Source organism: Fusarium oxysporum, chromosome VII, assembly GCF_013085055.1.
Source record: "Fusarium oxysporum Fo47 chromosome VII, complete sequence".
NCBI lineage: Eukaryota > Fungi > Ascomycota > Sordariomycetes > Hypocreales > Nectriaceae > Fusarium > Fusarium oxysporum.
Genome location: NC_072846.1, coordinates 329,006 through 348,721, shown reverse-complemented (window position 1 = coordinate 348,721; position 19,716 = coordinate 329,006). Strand labels below are relative to the sequence as shown.

The 19,716-nt window shown below is 48.6% G+C and overlaps 5 protein-coding genes across 5 annotated transcripts; 2 read left to right on the top strand and 3 right to left on the bottom strand.

The window, feature by feature from the left end:
* Window positions 1-1,691: 1,691 nt before the first annotated feature.
* FOBCDRAFT_227263 (uncharacterized protein) lies at window positions 1,692-3,118 on the top strand. Its single transcript, XM_059609737.1, has one exon. It carries the CDS (start codon window positions 1,817-1,819, stop codon window positions 3,011-3,013), a length of 1,197 nt encoding a protein of 398 aa, XP_059465277.1. The 5' UTR covers window positions 1,692-1,816; the 3' UTR covers window positions 3,014-3,118.
* Window positions 3,119-5,498: 2,380 nt separating this feature from the next.
* On the bottom strand, window positions 5,499-7,155 carry FOBCDRAFT_241520 (uncharacterized protein; the record flags this gene model as incomplete). The annotated part of the gene is made up of 4 exons (XM_059610363.1): window positions 5,499-6,142; window positions 6,195-6,515; window positions 6,579-6,944; window positions 7,131-7,155. 4 exons carry the CDS (start codon window positions 7,153-7,155, stop codon window positions 5,499-5,501), a joined length of 1,356 nt encoding a protein of 451 aa, XP_059465276.1.
* Window positions 7,156-10,952: 3,797 nt separating this feature from the next.
* FOBCDRAFT_138978 (cytochrome P450 oxidoreductase) lies at window positions 10,953-12,735 on the bottom strand (the record flags this gene model as incomplete). Its single annotated transcript, XM_054705343.1, has 6 exons — window positions 10,953-11,282; window positions 11,340-11,537; window positions 11,596-12,027; window positions 12,075-12,332; window positions 12,387-12,478; window positions 12,540-12,735. 6 exons carry the CDS (start codon window positions 12,733-12,735, stop codon window positions 10,953-10,955), a joined length of 1,506 nt encoding a protein of 501 aa, XP_054561318.1.
* Window positions 12,736-13,546: 811 nt separating this feature from the next.
* Window positions 13,547-15,322, bottom strand: FOBCDRAFT_241518 (major facilitator superfamily domain-containing protein; the record flags this gene model as incomplete). Its single annotated transcript, XM_054705342.1, has 5 exons — window positions 13,547-13,883; window positions 13,940-14,784; window positions 14,831-15,008; window positions 15,061-15,221; window positions 15,275-15,322. 5 exons carry the CDS (start codon window positions 15,320-15,322, stop codon window positions 13,547-13,549), a joined length of 1,569 nt encoding a protein of 522 aa, XP_054561317.1.
* Window positions 15,323-16,308: 986 nt separating this feature from the next.
* Window positions 16,309-17,399, top strand: FOBCDRAFT_140030 (uncharacterized protein; the record flags this gene model as incomplete). The annotated part of the gene is made up of 2 exons (XM_054705341.2): window positions 16,309-16,498; window positions 16,582-17,399. 2 exons carry the CDS (start codon window positions 16,309-16,311, stop codon window positions 17,397-17,399), a joined length of 1,008 nt encoding a protein of 335 aa, XP_054561316.2.
* Between the last annotated feature and the right edge of the window lie 2,317 nt (window positions 17,400-19,716).

Below are 19,716 nucleotides of genomic sequence, written 5' to 3'. Positions count from 1 at the left end.
CTAGCAGTTTGACGACCAACACAAACCTCGGATATTGTCCCCGTCGAAGATTATAGCTACAGCATATGTACAGTTGTATTAACAAGTCATGTTTAGCATAAACGTGATAAGCGACATAAAGTTGACTCACGATGGTTGATGTTACAGTTTTATGTCGTTGGAAATGCTACCCCAGGTCCAGGAAACTCTTAAGGCACTAACTTCATACTTCTAGGAAGACTTCCTTCCTTTCATCTAAGATTAGATGAAAGCTCTGAAGAAGAAGAGCGTGCCTGCAACGCGCGTCTTTGTCCGCGTCTATACTTGGAAAGTCTGTCTGATCCTGCGTAGCCTGGCTCTCAATGCACCGCTATTCCAATGTCCAATACCAAGATTTTTATCCAAAACGGCTAGCGGTATGGATTCTAAGATGAAATATCACGTGCTACCTGGATGAAATTGGTGTCTTCTTGTAGCTAGGGCTGTCAGACATCCCCTGTGTTCTTTTTACGTATTATCCGCACTTTAAACTCCGGAATGATTACTGATTGTACTTCAAAGACCTATACAGCTGGCCTTCGAAGTAATGGCAATATAGCCATATTAGTCATTCGAGGATAAGCAATGCGTGCGTGTTGGTTGCGACTCTTGATAAATACTTGGTCTATGGCTGCCAATAGAAATGTTTATAGATCTTAAACCACTGGTTCTTATTAAACCACTTGCTGTGATAAATTATGTTTTCACCTTGATGGCTGTAGTGCTGAGGAGATGGACTTACTACGTACACACAAGAAACGAGGCGATGCTACCTTGTGGGTCAGGCTAGACAAGGAAGGGTTTAGAACTTGAGTACTTTCGCTATTAGACCGCGGTCTAGAACATCGCCATAGTACCAAGGGGTTTGAACAATCCAGTGTTAAAGACACGATCGTTTTCACGGTAGAGTACAGTCTCATGTAGTGTAACTTGCTAATGGTGCTTTCGGCAGGTCATAACCTATGCATGCCGCCCCTCGGCTTTTCTGAGCATCAAGTTCTTTAGCCTGGCAGGCATATTAGAATAGTTACCGTACAAAAAGGCAGTATGGCGGTTACAAGTTATACTTTCAAGACTGAAGATATGTAGACATTACCTAGTCCGAACCAGCAGGGCTTAAGCCAAGAATGCCAATCAGTTCAGAGAGTCACATCCAGCTTGTCATTCCGGAGCTGCGTGACATGGACCGCGCTGCGGGTCATCAAGCACCAGCAAATGGTTGTGGAGGCCAGATTGATGGAATGGAGATGCAGCAAATTATGACGAAATACGAATAACAAGAAGTTTATGAATGAGAACGTGTCGAATAAATAGACAGATTTCAATCGTAGAAAGTCCCAGTGCTCTACAGAGCTAGGGGAATGCACGGCTATTATTCTCCCTCCAACTGTCGAGGAGCTCCAGCGACTACCCCGCCCCACATAACCCCTGTCAACCAGGAGGTACATGAGGGGATGTGAGCAGTGTGATGTAGCGATTTGTAACTCGAGAGATTGCTGGTACTTCTACCATAGGCTAAGATAGGTGAGGGGCTAGGTACCTTCAATCCGATGCATTTTCATTGGCTGCCCACCCCTGCTGTGACCCGACCGGGAGCGCCTCGACAGTTACAACAAATCCCTCACCCCGCCCAACGGAACAAACGTAATTTACCTTTGGGCGGCCTATTGACCGATGAAGATAAGCATAAGCACCGTAAACATCCTAGCCCTCTTGGCCATACGAGTCCTTCCGGGCGAAATGGATTTATGCATTTATTGACCGCCATTGCCATCCCTGTTCACACTGGGAATTTTGCATGCCCTCGTTCATCGTTTCACGGTGGACCAATATGGAAGATGAATCTTCAGTGCTGACGAATACTCTTTCGTCAGATCCAAGCCGCGGACAACTCTCCAGCAAAGGTGATCAAGCATGCCAGCCTCCCCATATTTCGGCCGATGTCTCAGCCCGACAACCATTGCCGCCTGAAGGCTCAGCGAGAAATCTCTATGAATTCAACAACTTCGCAAAACTACCTGCAGAAGTCCGAAGCAAGATTTGGAACCTGGCGTTCTCTCTATCTTCACCTCGAATATACATTCCGTACGCACGCCGAATAGAAGAGAGTGGGAGGCAGTATCCTCACTATCGACACGACTCGCCAGGACTTATGGTCTTGTGCAAAGAAGTCCGGGAAATCACCATCAGAAATCGAAAACTTTCTCTCATCTCGGGCAGATATGATTTCTGTACCTTGAAATATGTCGACCACATATACGGCTGGGTTGATGCAAAACGCGACTTACTCTATATCGATCTCCATCGGGACATCCAAGGTCATTTTGATTATATCGAGAATGTCTTTGAAACTGTAATTCTCTGTCCAAAGAACATCGGAAATGCGTTCCATCTGGAGGAACTGTCTCGTTGGTCTCCAGCACTATCTCATTTTTATTCCTCAGAATCGGGTCCATCGTACTTACCAAAGGTCAAAGAACTACAACTCGTTTGCCGATCATACAATCTCCCAATTTCTAGGTTTTTGGTCGGAACCCAGAATGATTTTTTAGTCTTGGATCTTGACAAGGAGGATGATATAAACTGGTTTTTAGCATTACGGAACCGTTTTCCAAACTGCAACATTCCTTGGAATGTTATTGAAAATGACTTTCTTCGAGAAAGAAACCTTGATTGGCAACTTGGAGTACTTAACGATTGGCGTACAGGGGTAAAGCGTTTCAAGGGCCAATATCATATTCGCTTTGGCGATGCCGAGAGCAAAGACATGCGATATGTTCCTTTGCCGACGGATGTGCAAGTGGATGTTTTGGATATTGCTAATGATACTTGGGTTGACCCGGATGGCATTTCGGATAATTTCCAGGGCTATTTTTGGTTCATGGTGCCGTGGGCGGATTATGCGACTTTGATCAGTCAAGTCTGGGCCTCGTCCATCGGTGTAGAAAGATTTCCCAAGGTACGACGGGTTGTACAATTTCATCTGGAAGGCTAAGACGCACGATTGATAGTTTCAGAACTGAAACAACGTATACAGCTTTAGATGAGTTTCAGAAGGCTGCCGTCCAATCAATTAGATCAGATTAGAACCCAACTCTGGACTGAACTGATAATTTGCCCTCTGTATCTGATCTGGTTAATTGATGATTGACATCTGATATACCATAGGTCACATGAAGCTATCCTTAGCCTGGGGGCCCTGCCCTAGGTTCTGACTAGCCTTGTTGCTCAAGCATAGCCCCCCTTAAGAAGCACATCCTCCCCTAACCCAGTTCTTCAGTAGTTGGACCGACTCAATGCTCGATCCAAGCAGAGAATGTCGTTGTGAGGTGACTGTAAGCTTTACAAGACCAAATGCTCTCTCATAGTCGGTTGACATGGCCGGGATTACAAGGATATCCAATGCAAATCTACTTAAACGCGGAAAAGCATTGCTATGATCAATCCACCAAAGAACAGGGTCATCTACCTGTTCCGGCTCGAGCTTGTAGTACCGTTCAAGCTCACTTCCTGTTGCCGAGAGCTTAGGCTGCCGACTTTTCATCCACTGCTCAAACCTACTTTGCTCAGGTCTGGGCGTCAACGAGGAGGTGGCCAAAATACTCTCAGAAGCATTATCGTCGCTTTTCGAGTACCAACGCTCAAAGTAGGCTTTGATGCCATCCTTTGCATCCCGAAGCCATTGTAGCTGCTCTGGGGACGTCCAATTAGTCTCCAACCACCGGAGGCCAAGGTCCGGATTCAGAACAACAGAGGCTGCAAACAGAGGCGACCGCCCCAGAAGAGTATAGTACTCGTTCAGCTTAATCCAAGCAGTATTTATGCTTGCCCTGATACTCGCACGCTCTTGGCCCTCCATACTGGCAATGTTGCTCATAGAACGGGCATCTGTCAGACATGACGTGTATTCGGTCGTTTGATGCAGATTCGTGTATTCATCTTGTGTTGTGTCAAATTCTGCCCCTTGAAGGGTTCGCCAATTCGGTGCGTAATCTTAAAGTATCCCTGCCTGCACGTAACACCCCAGCACCTGTTCAACAGCATCGTCATGTAGGTAGCCCTCTCGAGAATGTGCAGGAAGGGCATTCTCATTAGATTGTGGGCTAGTAAGTGGACGAGCCAGAAGAGCTGTTTCGCCGCGGCGGTGTAACGGCGTGATCTCGTAGTCTTGAATTAGTGACACTAGTCGTGACTGACGTGAGGGTCGCTCTCGGATTTATCCGACTGTCGATGGCCGTGCCGGTGTTGATTTCACACCCGTAGCCAGTTCGGGCTCCTCCCCCTGAATCATGCGCCTTTCTTCCGTATCTGAAGAAGCAGTTTCATCCTCATAGGGAACTTTCCAGTCTCCAAGATGTTCCAGGACAAATTCCATCCCTGTCATGACTTCCCAGAGCCGGCCGTGACCCCCGCTTGTACCCCATCCTTGTGTTCTCATTGTCATATTGTAGATCGGCTCTACGATATGGCTAACTTCCCCGAGGACCTTCTAGTCATCGGAGGTCAGAATGTCGGCCGTAGGAACCCTTCTTGAGGCGTCTGCTTCTACTCCTAGCTCTTGAATAAAGTTATTAAGTTCAGACTGCTTGATCAAGCCGCGCTCGATCATCATGTAGGTCGAGTTCCATCTCGTAGCGTTATTTTGTATCACTTCCAGCTCAGCTGTTGACTCTTTCGCAAGCTTATAAATGTCTGCCTCTTCCTGCTCCCTAGCATATGCTTTGAATGCTTCAGTGCGCTGCGGAGAGGCCCGGATGAACTTGACGATATTATGAGGCTTCCCAACTGGACCTTTAGCTCGCCAGTGTTCGAGGTCTTCTTCGGCCTGCTCCAACATGCCAGAAGCCTCGGATTGAAGTTCGAAAGAAACTGCATTGTCGCCATGGAGGAGAGTTTGGGCAACAAGGTCTAAAATATGCCCGAAACATCGCGTCCTTCGTGCCTCCGTATCCGCCTGAGTTACCGAGGCATCTAGAATTGTGTAGAGGCTTCACAAGCAAACGTCGTTGCTGGCTGCATTATCACAGATCGAGACTCCAAGCTTACAATTGATCTCCCAATCTCGGACGACATTTCTTACAGTGTACGCGATATTCTCGCCAGCGTGAGACCCAATCTGCCTCCTGAAAGCAAGTAGCCGGCTTTGGTATAAGTTGCTCCGACCAATTGTTGGAAAATCCGGGGATCCCCCTTCCCTGCAGGATTCAGGCTGTTAGTCTGAAAGTCCTAGATTTAAAGTTCAAAGTCCTAGATAAAATCATCTAGAGATATAAATCCGAGAAGAACTCTCATCTCAGTAATTAAAAACAGCCAAGTTTCGAAAATATATTTTCACCCAGCACTACTGCGTAATATAAACACCAACAACGAGAAGACCCACTAGAATACATTTCTCCCACTAAGAAGACTACGCCCAAAATATGTCCTAGAATTTGCTCCATGATAATCGCGTGTAATGTAAATGTGAGGCTGCTCCATTATTACTGAATTGCTGACTGGGTCTGGCTGGGGCCGGCTACCTGTAATGGGTGAACTCGCCCATTGCGTCCAGACGGCCAGCCACCAGCATAAGCGTCTTGGTTCTTTGTAAAAGTGTAGCCTGGAAGTGGTTGTGATTGGTCCCACGCTGGATGGTTTGCTGGAGTCACTGCTCCAGCTGAAAGAGGAACGGTTGGGTTCATATTGGAGCTAGTGCAAGCTTCAAATCCAGGAATTACACCACTCATAGATGTAATATAAACATCAGACAATGCAGATGGCCTCCGCTCAAATTGCCGACTGGAAGCCATCAGAGGATATTGAGAGGGATGATAACTGGCTAAGGGCTCCCCTCCATACAGCATGGATCGTACCGGATGCGCGTAGGGACCCCAAGCAAGATCAACGTCCCCATGAGATGTGGGTTTCGAGCTTCCAGATGTCCATCCAACCGACGACAGCGGTACAGACGCGAAGGGTGAAAATTGTGTGCTCATGGGTGATTCCGAAGGATACGTTTGCCACGTTGGGTTCAGTTCTCCTGTGTTCGAAGTTGGGCTTTGGTCAGCATCTGCAAGCATCCAGTTGGAGAGATCCTGGTTTCTTATTCCAAAAGGCTTCTGATTCGTGGGAGATGCATACGAAGCTGTAGTTTACTGTTAATTAATATGGCCCGTAGCCGTAGTCGGTTGACGAACCTCTCATTTCAGGCGGGAACCCTTCTGTCCTAGTGACTTCAATGGCTGTGGGAACTGCAATAGATGTTGCGTTTTTGGTTGATGGGCTAAATGGTGGCCTCAGTTTCCTTGGTTGCTTTACTGGATTGCTAATAGTTGTAGCTGAGTTTCCTTTTACTTCAGTAGAAGATCTTGACGTTTTCTTTGCTCGTGAGTCGTAGGTAGATGTTTGGTCTACCGGGAAACAACTGCACTCCTTCCTCAAGCGAATACAGTTAATGCAACGACCTTGCACATCAGAGGATGACGTGATGCATCTGATTTTTCGGCGCCGGCAGTGACCTTGAGGGTATACGTTTAGATAGGTACACTCATGCATGGGAGAGTTTGAAGGCTGTCACTTACCACAGGCCACTGAAATACGATGATAGCCTAATTTGCTCCTCTTTTTCGTCCCCATTTGTTGTGATTGCTCATCTGTTTCCCCAGGATGTAAAGGATCACCGGTTGGTGCTGAGAATGCCCCTTTTATACTCAGATCATGCCCTTGATTTGGTGACCGAGGATCACGAATATCAAACATGCTCAAAGAAGAAAGCTGTTGGGAAGGAACGGTGCAAAGCATAAAGCCTTGAGGCGACATACCCGTCTCAATGTCGACAGGCGGCAGTGGTGGATATTGGTAAGGCATAACGCTAACCATGGGAATAGAAGCTGACGAGATATTCTCCCATAGATTACCCATACCAGAGAGGAAGGGCTTCGACTGAGCTGTCGACGGGATTGCGATGGCGATGGCCGGAATGTTGTAACCTTGGATGCTGATGATAAGTTGACTAGGTAAACTCTCGCTCCCGATGGCATACAAAAAAAAGAGAAAAGCTGGAAGAGGATGGTAAAGTCGAGTCGAATCGAGCCAGGTAAATATTTCTCGCAGTCTCACAAGAGACCTTGTACAACCTGATAAGATGACGATGTGCATTGGGCGGGGATTGGAGAGAAGCACTTGTACCCTATCGTTACAGCATGTAAGACAAAGTGGTGTGTACCGAAACGATTGAAAAGGGAGGAGACAAGAGGTACATGTCTGATATCATGCTTAGGCTGGTTTTGACCTCAAGTCAAAACGCCCACGTTGGTGAGAGCACTCTTTTGTGGCAGACACAAAAGACTGATGTCTTACTTAATTCCACTTTTTCATCAACAGAGAGTGGTCACCAGCAAGCCGGTTGTGGGTCCCTGCACCGCTGATCTTAGCTGAGTTGTGCCATAGCAGTACTTATTAAACAGGCGCGTCACGAACACTGTATTTTCGTTATACGCCTCATGTACAGTTGCAATTTCCTCTTCTCTCAGTTTGTCGATATCTGCATGTACATCTGAATAGTTAAGCCAATTTATTATAAGCTCGCACACCAGCTGTAGTCTGAGAATTCTTGGCCTGATTTGGTGGAGGAAAAAGCAACGGTAGGCTTGATGACGCCCACTGAAACCAACAGCTTCGTTTGTGCCAGCGCCACCAGGATTACTGGAAGATGATAGGATCAAGCGATTCTCTTCTTCTTCGTTGCTCTTCGGTTATCGCGAGATTGCAAGATAGACGGAGCTTACTTTGAATGTCTCAGTTTGCTGAACCACTCCAGCCCCCAGCCCCGCCTAGAGTCCGAAATAACTGACAAGTCGCGTCAACATCCTAGCTGGGGCTGGCAGCGGCCAAATTGCGAGTAAGCAAAATGGTCGACCAGCCTGCAAAGCCACCCCAATCAGCTAATAGCTTCTAAATAAGGTCAGCCTCAAAGCACTGTGCGCTGTGACTGGGGAGCCCACTTCTTCAATCGCCTAATTTTGGGCAGAGATTGCCTCATTCGAGGTCGATTTGTATACCCCTGTCGCTGATGCTCTCCAGCTCGACGCGGGAGCCGGCCCCAGGTTGATCGCAGAACCCCCTTTCCTTAGCAGCCCCACCGTTAGCATGAGCTTAACAGGATGTCAAGATCGGTACTAGCTTAGCAGCCCGTACTGAGAAGTGAAGCAATGAAGCGAGAACACATCTACCGCAAGGGTATGCACTTTTCAGCCACCATCTGGTGGCACTGGCTGTCGTTGGATGAAAGATTCAGAACAGCGTAAGAAAGGGAGGTGGTCATCACCAAAGAAGAGACCCCCATAGATGTCGACGGAAAAGATGGGAATGATTCAGCGCCTGCATCGGGCAGACATAGATAGCCTGGTAGTCGGGTCGACTTCTTGCAGGCACTGCCACCGCCTGTTGCTGCCACCAACACCCTCGACAGTCTCATGGGAGAGGGCGCATCGAAATCCTAGGTTACCATCCAGGACCACCTAATGCATAACCCCACCTAATGCATAACCAAAATTTCGCTCCTCCCATACAAAATCCAAATTTTCAATTGCATTGTATTTGGCCAGGCATGATGATACTCGCGAACGAAGACCTGCACTATATTGCTTTTTTCATCGAATTTTCATATCGGCTTGAATTTTTCCCGTTCCGCCCCGTAGCCTGGCTCTCTAGCCCTTTGAATTTTGTCGCATTTCACCTCATGTACCCTAGGCGACTCCATCCACTCAAGCCGAACTTTCACCTAATTTACTCGCCACAACCCCTTTCGTAATGGTTCGCCGTTATTATACCGAAGATGACGTAGCTGAGGCTATATTCGACACCACCGATAGAGGCCTCTCACAGAATGAGGCGGCCCAGAAACGTGGAGTACCTCAGTGGACCATTTCGAGACGACTTTCCGGTCAAGCAAGCAGGAATGAACATATCCAGGCCCACCAGCGTATTCCAAAGAGCCAGGAGGAGACGCTTATTCGTTGGGTGCTGCGACAAGAGTCTCTAGGCTATGCTCCCTCGCATAGCCAGGTCCGCGCCTGTGTCGAGGCCATCCTCCAACAACAAGGCGATAACAAACCTTTAGGCAAGCACTGGACCACCAGGTTCGTCAAACGTCACCCAAAACTATCTACCAAGATTGGAAAACGTCAAGAAGCCGCCAGATTTGACGGCTTTACTCCGAAGGCGGTCAATTGGTACTTCGATATCAGGGAGAACGAGTACGGCTGGATCAAGCCTGAGAACACAGTTAACGTGGACGAGGGCGGTATAATGGCGGGTTTCGGTAAGTCTTCTGCAAATATTTTATAGGCTTTTATATGGCACAGCTAATTGGTTGTCCATGAGGCCTGGACAGCCTCGTGATCGGGAGCTCTGACCCGAAGAAGAAGGCGATGTTGAAAGGCGTTCAGTCGCGCACCTGGACTTCGTTTATTGAGGCTGTCACCGCAACTGGCCGTGCTTTGAAACCGGGAATTATCTTTAAAGGAAAAGAGCTGCAGAAGCAGTGGTTCCTTAACGAATTCGAATTAATAGCGGACTGGCACTACATCACATCACCGAACGGCTGGACAGATAACCATATAGCTCTCGAGTGGTTGAAGGACGTTTATCTACCACAAACGGAGCCTCATGATGCATCGGATGCGAGACTTATTATCCTTGATGGTCACGGGAGCCATGCGCAGGTGAGCATTTCGGTGTTTTCGCCGCTGAGTCACCCGCTATAGGGTCGCTAACGAGCAGTCAGGACGAGTGGATGGCTACGTGCTTTCTGAACAACGTCTACTGCTGTTACTTACCAGCACATTGTTCCCATGGTCTGCAGCCATTAGATAATGGGATTTTTAATGCCATCAAAGGTGCGTACCGGAAAGAACTCCAAAAGCTGGCTAGTTTGACTGATTCTGCGCCGGTTGACAAAGTCAACTTTATCCGGGCATATGCGAAAGCCAGGGAGGCGGGCATGAGGAAAGATATTATCTTATCCGGCTGGAGGTTTACTGGAAATTGGCCAATAAATCGGTATAAAGCTCTAGCACATCCTGAAATTCAGCCAGACAAAGAAAAACTGCTGGAAGAGTTAAAGACGCCGAGCCCTCCTCAACTGCACTCAGATGATACGCCGAAAACGAGTCGGCAAGTGAGGGAAATGGCCAAACACCGAAGCCGTCCGACCAGGCGGAAGTACAGTAAGATCGCAAAGGGATTGGAAGCTTTAGAGATGAAGGTGGCCGTTCAGAATGCGCGGATTACTGGCCTCGAGGAGCAGATGGCCCAGGTGCGGCGAGGGAAGAAAAGAAAGGCGGTACCAAACCCGAACCGACGATTCATGGCTCTGTCGGAGAATCTAGCGGCTGGAGAAGCTCTCCCCGACTCAAAAGAGGCAGAAATAGAGGTGGATGTGGATGAGGAGGTCGAGTCGGTGATTGAGGTGGGTGTCAGGTCAGAGGACGAAAGTGATGACTTTATGGTCGTAACAAAGCACTGCCAGCGCACACGGAGCGGTCAGGAGGTCAAAAAGCCACGCAGACAGTAAAAATTGAGCAATTTTCTAGAAACTTTCTCCAAAGCCTCATTTATTAGTTGAGAATCGGGCCTGTTTTTGTGGACATCAAAATTTGAATTTTGTATGGGAGGAGCGAAATTTTGGTTATGCATTAGGTGGGGTTATGCATTAGGTGGTCCTGGATGGTACATCCTATTACCTCTATTATTATATTACGAAAACGCCCCCTCTATATAAGGCTGGAATGACTGGGAATCTTTTACTTTTATAAGACACTATATTTCACCGGTAATATGCGCTTTGGAACTAAAATTCGGTTGTAATGAATTATTACATACATTCAGCTATGAAAAACAAAGCTTACACTTGCTAATATCTTATACAACAATAAATAGTATAAATCTATCACTTATAACTCAACTCTATCATTGACGTAACAAAAGATATTCTTCTGTTTAACTAGAAAGACATTATCGCATACCAATTCCTGCTCAGGATGTACCAGTTTAAAGTCAAAGTGGCACACCAACTGAGGAACCAAAACTGATATCTCAAGAATACTGATATTCTTCCCGATACAGGTGCGCGAGCCGTGGCCAAAAGGCATCCAGGACCGCTCCATTCGCTTGAGCTGCTCAGGATCGCTGTCGATCCAGCGCTCCGGCCTGAAGACTTGTGCGTCAGGCCCGTAGACGTTGGGGTCGATGTGTGTCACACAGGGGTTCACGCCCACTGCGGTCTAAAATGAGGGCGGTCAGTGCCTTGTAATACTACTATGGTTTCAACTCGATCTTACCCCTTCAGGGAGATAGTGTCCTGCGATCGTTGCGCCACCTTCAGGGACAATGCGAGCCATGGATATCCCGGCTGGCGAGTGCAGTCTGATTGCCTCCTTGATCACGGCTTGAAGGTATGGCATCGCCTGTGTCTCTTTGAACGGCAAGGGTCTAGGGTCTTCCTGTTCCCCCATCTTGGCATCTATCTCTTCCCGTAACTACGCAATGGTCAGTCCTTTTCAATATCATAGATTAAAGCTTAGAAGGGCTACATACCTGGCATAAGGCCTGAGGGTTCTTCATAAGGAACCACACAATGGCAGTGAGGCTTATAGCAGTGGTGTCACTGCCGGCGATGAGGTTCATTGCGCAGGAATCTAATACCTCGGCCATGCTGAAAGACTCTGGGGATTCTTCGTGCCTCGCCAGGATCTTAGCGAGAAAATCGTCACTCGGTGCTAGCTTTCGGTCAATATCTTTCAACAACACTTGCCGCTTCTTGACCTGCACTTCCGAAAAGTCGATCATGGCTTGGAGCCCGTTGCCACCAAGTCCAAAATTTGAAAAGAACTGTTGGATGCTGAACATAAGAGGATGAAGCTCATAGTACACCCCGGCCAGGCTGCTGTATGCTTGGGCGCCATGCAACGTCGCGAAGGCGCCAATCTCGTCGACACCGTTGTTCAAAAAGCCGATACGTTTACCGCACTAGCAGCGTCAGAAACAACACCACGTCAGCAGAGTTGCATACGTACAGTGATGGAAGTGATGACATCAAAGGCGAAACACTGAACCCAGTGATGAAGGTCTATGGCGGTCCGCTTCTGCGCAATCTCATGGAAGCGCTCCTTGAGTAATGCTGCACACTCCATCGCGGCGGGCTCATAATGGATCAGATTAGACATGGAGTACATGGAAGCAAGTTGGCGTCGGCGCTGTGCGTGTCTCTGTGGGATGTGATCTGCGAAAAGGTTGGCGTGACCTGGTACTCCGAACGCAGAGTACCATAAAGACTACAGCGGTATAAGCAGCCGCAATGATAGGGCCAAACGGGCGGGATCACGTACCTTTGTAAATCGCGTTCCGTGGCCATAGATCGGTTTAATAGCTTCGGGGTCACTGACACTGTATTCATTTGGTGCGACCTGCACTAGAGGGCCTGTGTATTATGAGCAAGGCTGTACATCCCGCGCGGTAGTGCTAGAATCTGTTGTCCTTACCATATTGCTTGTGGAGGTTAATCATTTCCAGATGGCACTGTCGCGTCCATATACGACTTAGGTACCATAAGCGAGAGAACTTGGCCAAGAAGGGGCCGGGGATGTTTCGCTTTGTCGACGTGTATGCTTGCATCAGAGCACGAAAGACAAGGATGGCAACTGCAGTTGCGGCTAGGAGCAACATGGATGAAAGCATGATGATGATGTGAAAGTATGTCAGTATCTGCTCTGCCTCTCTGTCTTTGTGTGATATGACACTTGGGAGTGCAGCAATATTTATTGCTGATTAGGTGCAAGTTCAACGTCATGATCGGGCCAGTGTACGGCCGACGTTACGGCCGCTATACACCGCAACTCCTCGGAGATATAAAGGGCCCGATGATGTCGGTACTGGGACGCCAAGTGCCGACCATCTTGGGTGCCGGGCATTCAACAGGTCCCGAATGTCCGCTGTGTCCCTGTGTCTTGCAGCGGGAACTCGTCGATCCTGCCTACTTCTAGTCATCAGTTGGCCTGCTGTCCGAAAATAACAGGTTTGGGAAAGTGGAGATGAAATCCTTTCATTCAAAAAGGATGCCCAAGCTTCTCGAGTACCTGTACAGCCGAGACAAGAACTGCAGCGCATAGCGCCAGTGACCGAGTTTTCTTTTCAGCTTATAGCTTATATTACCTGGGGTAATAACTAGCCATATACTGTTTAAGTATCTCAATGCAACTGTTATAGTAAGTCATGAGTGGGTTGGAGACTGGGTGGGTTTAACAGTTACATTGGAATCACATCTGTGGTGTGACTTTATAGTGAGGCGGTCCCGAGGCTATCTTAGTAGCCCAAAGTTCTCCTAAGCATCACTAAAGCCAATAATAAGAGTTACAAATAAGCAGGAAATAATAAGATAGAGAATACTATTAATACAAATCATATCTATATACTAAAAACCCTTTCATCGGATATAGGAAGTCTCTCAATAACTATTATCTTGCGTCTTCTATATAAGTTCCACCACAACTTACAAATTCACCGGCCACTTCCTCCTTACGTTTCCTCCATACTTGTAGATCAGTGCCGGGAAAGGAATCATTGCAATAGACACGAATCCCAGCAAGGAATTCCCCCATCCTAACCCCAAGCTCTCATACATACTCGGACCAGCAAGAGGAAGCACGCTTCCAAAGAGGCAACGGAGGAAAGTCATGGCAGCGAGAGCAGAAGCTGCGTGTTGCGGGAACGAGTCAACGAGGTATATCTGGACTGGAGCAAAGATTCCCATCATCCCGGCTCCGAAGGGGAGAAGTCCGATGATGGGTACGATCCAGTGCGTGCGTTTGTAGGACGACCAGCCGTACCTTTGGACCACTGTTAGCCGGGGATATTATTGCTCACTGTAGAAGGGGTAGCGTACCAGAAGAGGGATATCGGTATTAAGAGACCAAAGAAGACACACGACGGTAGCCGCATCTCGGGCTCGTAGACACCATTGTTCTTCCTGGTGAGGCTGATAACCGTGGTATCAGATGTTTTTGCCACGAAGCTGATACCGATGAAGAATCCGATGCCCACGCCAATGTAGGCTAGACCGCATATCTCTGGCGACCAGTCGTAGACCTGGATGAAAAGCTGTGTGATGGTTGTGAAGAGTAGAAAGAGAAGACCAAACACAAAGCTGATGTATAGAGAGAGGACGAAGACAATGGGTGATGTGAAGAGCAGCTTGAGCGGACGGATAATGCCCCGTTTAAGGACATCACAACGGCTCAGCAATGGTTCACCTGTTTTGTATGTTAGAATATTCTGGAGGTCAGATCGGCCAAGCTCCGACCTGAGACGTCTTGTTTTCCACTCGAGAAGCACAACAGGGTTCGTTTCACGGTTGAAAATAACGATTCCGCCAGTGATTATACAACCTGCGATGAACAATACCCAAAGGTCCCACCTCCATCCTGCGCGCTGAGCAATGAAACCGCCGCAGATAGGGCCAAGGACCGGACCGAACATGACCCCAAGAGAATACATGGACATGGCTCTGCCACGTTGCTCTCGCAAGAACAAGTCGCTGATGACACCAGCGCCCAGCGTCAGGCATGCAGACCCTCCGAGTCCAGCCAATAGACGCATTGTGATGAGACTGCCAAGATTCGGTGCGAGTGCACAGCCCAATGTGAAGGCGCAGAAAAAAATATTGGCGAGGTTAAGGACAATGCGGCGGCCGTAGATTTCGCTTAGTGGGCTGAGGAAGAGAGGACCAAGCTGATTTGTGATTAGACGAGAACATGGGAGGGACTGTGTTGCTTACAGAGTAACCAAGAAGGAAAATACTGATAGACCATGAGCCCAGAATCCGCGAAGAGTTGTGTAAATCCTTGTTTACAAACGAGATTCCAGGCGCGTACATGGAGGACGAGAGGGTGCTCAAAAAGGTGATTGCGCCAATGAAGCTGATGATACACCATTTTCGGAAGTCGGTGAGGTTTCTAGACTGCGATTGAGCCAGGGGAACATGCTTCGGTTTGGGGGTATGCTTACCTGGGGTTAGTTGGGTCATCCTGGCTATCCCAACCGACGAGTCCTTTCTCCAATTCACTGAGTGGATACTTCTCTGATAAAATACCATCGTCTGTACTGGCATTCTGCTCGGCGGGGCTTTGCTCGTTGTCTCTGGTTTCCGCTGGGGACGTCTGTGGTACCTAAGACGTGTTGGATGTCTATTAATAATATAGATGTCAAAATCAAAGCTTACGTGTTCTCTTTGAGCTTCAGTATCTCGGTCCTCATTTGTACTCATCATCGTGTTGTCTTGTGCCGAAGTGTCCGGTTACAATACACTGCTGCGAGGCGGAGGTGTTACTGATAGTTGGAAGTAGTAAGGGAGATAGCGCTGCGATGTTTGGTTTGGATGGAGGGTGTGTCTGATGTGAAGAGTTGTGAAAGGGGTATAAAACACATTTGAACCGTTAATATTGTCGGGGGAGATGGAGGGAGAACTCAAGTAAGCATCGGAGTCACGGGAGTTAAGAAACTACTTTAGATTGTGGCCGGGGCTGGGGGCGCTAAGACCCGGTCTAAACATCGGAGCATCGGTGATAAAAGTTCCAGATCTGCAAGGCGATATCTAGTTGAGACTACATTTCATTATCAAAGACAGAATTCAGAACAACTAAGCGGAAACTCAGGTGCTATTCTACTGCCCGTTGACTTGACTCATGCAGGGCGACCCGGCGTCCTTGGCACCAAGAAAGGAAATGACTGTAGATCTGTTGGTATAGACTAACGCCGATGCCGAACTGGAGTATGTAGGTCCCTCTTATATGAGTACAGTACTTACAGGATGTGATTTATCTTAGAAGCCGCTCATAGCATTCCAATACTGCTAAAAAGATCTCAACCTCACAATACCTTTACCAGTCCTGATATCAATATCCTCACCAACGCCCAACATCCAAAATGAGCAAGAGTCAGACCACCAACGGCCACCAAGAGCCAGCACCTTTCAATATCGCTATTATCGGCTCCGGGCTTGTCGGTCTTCCCATCGCTCTGGGCCTCATACACCGCAACATCCCCGTCACGATCTACGAACAGACTCACGCACTGAAAGAAATCGGTGCCGGCATCGGAATCTCAGGTAGCGGGAAAGCTTGCCTGAACTTCCTGGATCCTAAACTAGCCGAGACCCTCGAGACTGTAGCCAACAAGTCCCCAACGGGCTACCAGTGCATCGATGGCTTCAGCCAGGAGGATGTCAGGCTGCGGCCAAAGGACAAGCTGTTCGACATGGTGTACGACACTCCCGGCGGCGGTTCGTATCTTTGTCATCGCGCGCAGCTCCTGGCAGCGATGATCGACCTTGTCTCGCCTGATCGGCTCAAACTGGGGAAGCGCGTGGATACGATAACAAGAGGAGAAGATAACGAGAAGATGGTTATCAAGTTCTGCGACGGTACTTCTGCGGAAGCCGATGGCGGTATGTTTACATTTCACCAAGTCTGCCTGTCTGGGCACTTGTAGCAGGAACGAAGACAACTAATTTGTTTCTGCCCATATTAGTTATCGGTTGCGATGGTATCAAATCTCGGGTCCGTCAGATCATCGCTGGAATAGACAACCCGGCTTCATACCCTCGCTATGCCCACGAGAGTGCATACCGCTGCCTCGTCGACATGGACGAAGCCTTCCCTGTCCTAGGCCATCTAGCCAAGCGCCAGATTCTCTTTGCAGGCCACGGCGCGCACATCATGGCCTATCCAGTCGCCGACTTCAAGTACCTCAACGTAGCAGCCTTTGTCCGCGACAGTGGCGACTGGCCGCATGACCAGAAGCATACAGTTTCAGCAAACAAGGACGACATCGTCGACTCGTTCTCCCGATTCGGCCCTTACGTGCGGGATCTGGTCAAGTTACTCCCGGACGAGCTCAACCGCTGGGGCACGTTTGACACGTTGGATCACCCGCTTTCTTCCTTCACCAACGGCCGCATCACTCTTGCCGGCGATGCCGCTCACGGTACAACTCCTCATCTCGGATACGGCGCGGGGATGGGTATCGAGGATGCAACGGTGCTTATAGCTGTTCTGGAGCAAGCTGCAATGGTCTTGAAGAAAGGAGACCGAGGCATCAGCAAGGAAGATGCTCTAGTACATGCATTCGAAACGTATGATTCGGTTCATCGAGAGCGCGCACAGTGGCTTGTCCGAATCAGTCGCCGTCAAGGAGAACTCGTTAAATGGGAGGTTCCTGAGATAGGAGGGGATTGGGATGGAATCTACAAGGATATGGATGAACGGATTCCACCGCTGCTATTGTTCGACTGGGAAGGCATGATTCGTCAAGCCACTGACGAGTTCACCCGCCGTATACATTCCTGAGCGCTTAAACTGTCTCAAGTGTATACAGGGCCATTGATCCATGTGTTTCTATCTATACAACACGTTGAAGGAATAGATTTATAAAATATCCAAGCTCATCTGAGGGTACCGACCAAGACGCTGCGTGAGACGGTTAACATTGACTGAGAAAATGACGTTCCCGACCCCGAAAGAAGACACGTTGTTTTCTACACCAGTAAGCGCAAAGACTCAGCAGTAGGCCTTGAGCGATGGGTCCTATAGAAGGTCTGATGATCTCGTAGCAGCATGTGTATTGACAATTACCTACTCGCCGCTCTGGTAAGTCACGTCTTTGATCTTGCTGAGGTTACCTCCCAAAGCGTCTATTGGTCAGCCGAGAATTGCTTCAGCGCTGACCTCAATTCAAGTATCAAGTCAAGTATTTCAAGTAAGTCAAGTAAGTTGACGGCCCTATATATTTCAAGTAATTAAGTTCATAATGCCTGAAACTTGATTTACTTGATTTACTTGAAATACTGTATTTTATGGGTTTTCCTGTGCGACGGTCCTGGGAGTGACGAGGCCCTTCGGGGTTCGTCGGGCCTAAGGTGTAGGGTAATGAATTTGATGTGGTCCGGAATGTGACCCCGAGCTGATTGCACCAATGATAATCAAGGGACACGGTAGGGGTGTCGCGGATTTATTGTTTTGTTCGCCCGCGTGTTCGAGACGTGTCGCAGCTGACTCAGAACCCAAGTCTGTATGGCGCCCGCTACAGAGGCGCCCGGGCGCGCTTTTAGACCCCGCGCGCCCGGACGCGCAAATTATGTCAGCATTCAACCGAGGCAACAACACAATGGCAGAGATCAGGGGCTGCCGCTACTTATTAGCGCAGCCACCGGCCCTATGAAATCCGTTCTCACGGGCGTAATAAATACTGATATCAGCGCGTAGCGTTCAGACTTCAGGATCTAGAACGATAGAATTCAAGCTACTTAGCTGAATACAAACCCTGCTGCTCTTTACCATCTTTCTCCGCCGCCTCCCAGATCTCCCGCATGCCTCTTCTACCAGCAGAAAAAGGATTGCTTTCCATCTCCGCAGCTACCTGAGCCTCAACCCGATCATCTTCTGCCTTGCTCCAATCCAGGTAGGCCATCATCTCCTCCTTGCTCCAATCTCTAGAGCCTGTTGGCATAGTACAGCGCTGGCCCATCTGCTTCCAGTCAAGGCACCACTGGTAGCTTGCTTTATCGTATCGCAGAGGTAGACCCTGCGCCTTCCGATATTCTTGATTGGTTTTAACACTTCCACGGGTTGGGCCTTATACCAAGCATCTCGAGCCGCAACATATCTTTGGTAGATAGCCCGTGGGTCATCATATCTTAGTGTCGGCTGCGTCCCTGCCTGTATCGATGGTGCTGTTGGTGACAACGCCGGCGCTATGCTATCTATATCGCCGGCATTAACGATGATGCAGCTGGAACTATCTCCGTCTGGCCCTGCCTGCCCTGGCTCCGGCGATGATGCTAACGGCATGGCTTTTGCCTGCCTAGATGAACCTAGCAATGGTGCCGCTGACGGCTGTAAGATCTCCTCGTACCGCAGAGGGCATGCCTTTGAGGTCATCATATGACCTAATATGTGGCATTTGCTGCACTTAGGCTGCGCCCTCTGTCGTTTCGTTGCCTCAACTGCTTCAAATCCACTCGGCTCTCGCCTTGTGCTTGATATCGGTTGATTGCGCCTCTTGTTAAGCCGGCTCAAGGCTGCTCGGGGTTCCAGCACAGGCTGTGGCTGAGCTATATGTCGCTTCAAGTGCCAATGGGGATGAAAGTGTTCCAGTAATAAGACCTTATTTTCCTCCTCGAACTGTTTTAAGGTGTGAGCACATGGTAGTCCATGCGAGGATGTGAAGCTCTGGCTGCAGGGAGCTCGCAGTGCCGAAATTAACCGCTGTTGTTCTTGGACCTTGCGTAAAGCTTGATGTGAGATCCAGCCCCGTATAGCCTCAAATAGCACCCCGGAGATATCTAGCGGTATTCGTATCTGTTGAGACGCTCGTAAATGATTTAGTTCCCTTAATTGGTTAGTGATAGCAGGTTTCATCGCTTGCCAGGTATCAAAGAGGTCCAGAGTAGATGTCTTGACATGTGATTTTATCAGGGAATGAATTCCTTCCGCCCTGGGAATTTATCAGTATCTATCTTCTATGGTTGCATGATCCTGTAAGCAACCTGCCTTGAGGTAGCAATGTTGCCAAAGTGCAAGTATTTATCTACCCATGCTTTGACGATCCTCTCCTTGTAAGGTTCAAGCCAGAATGTCTTAATATACCCAACAGCCTCTGTGTACT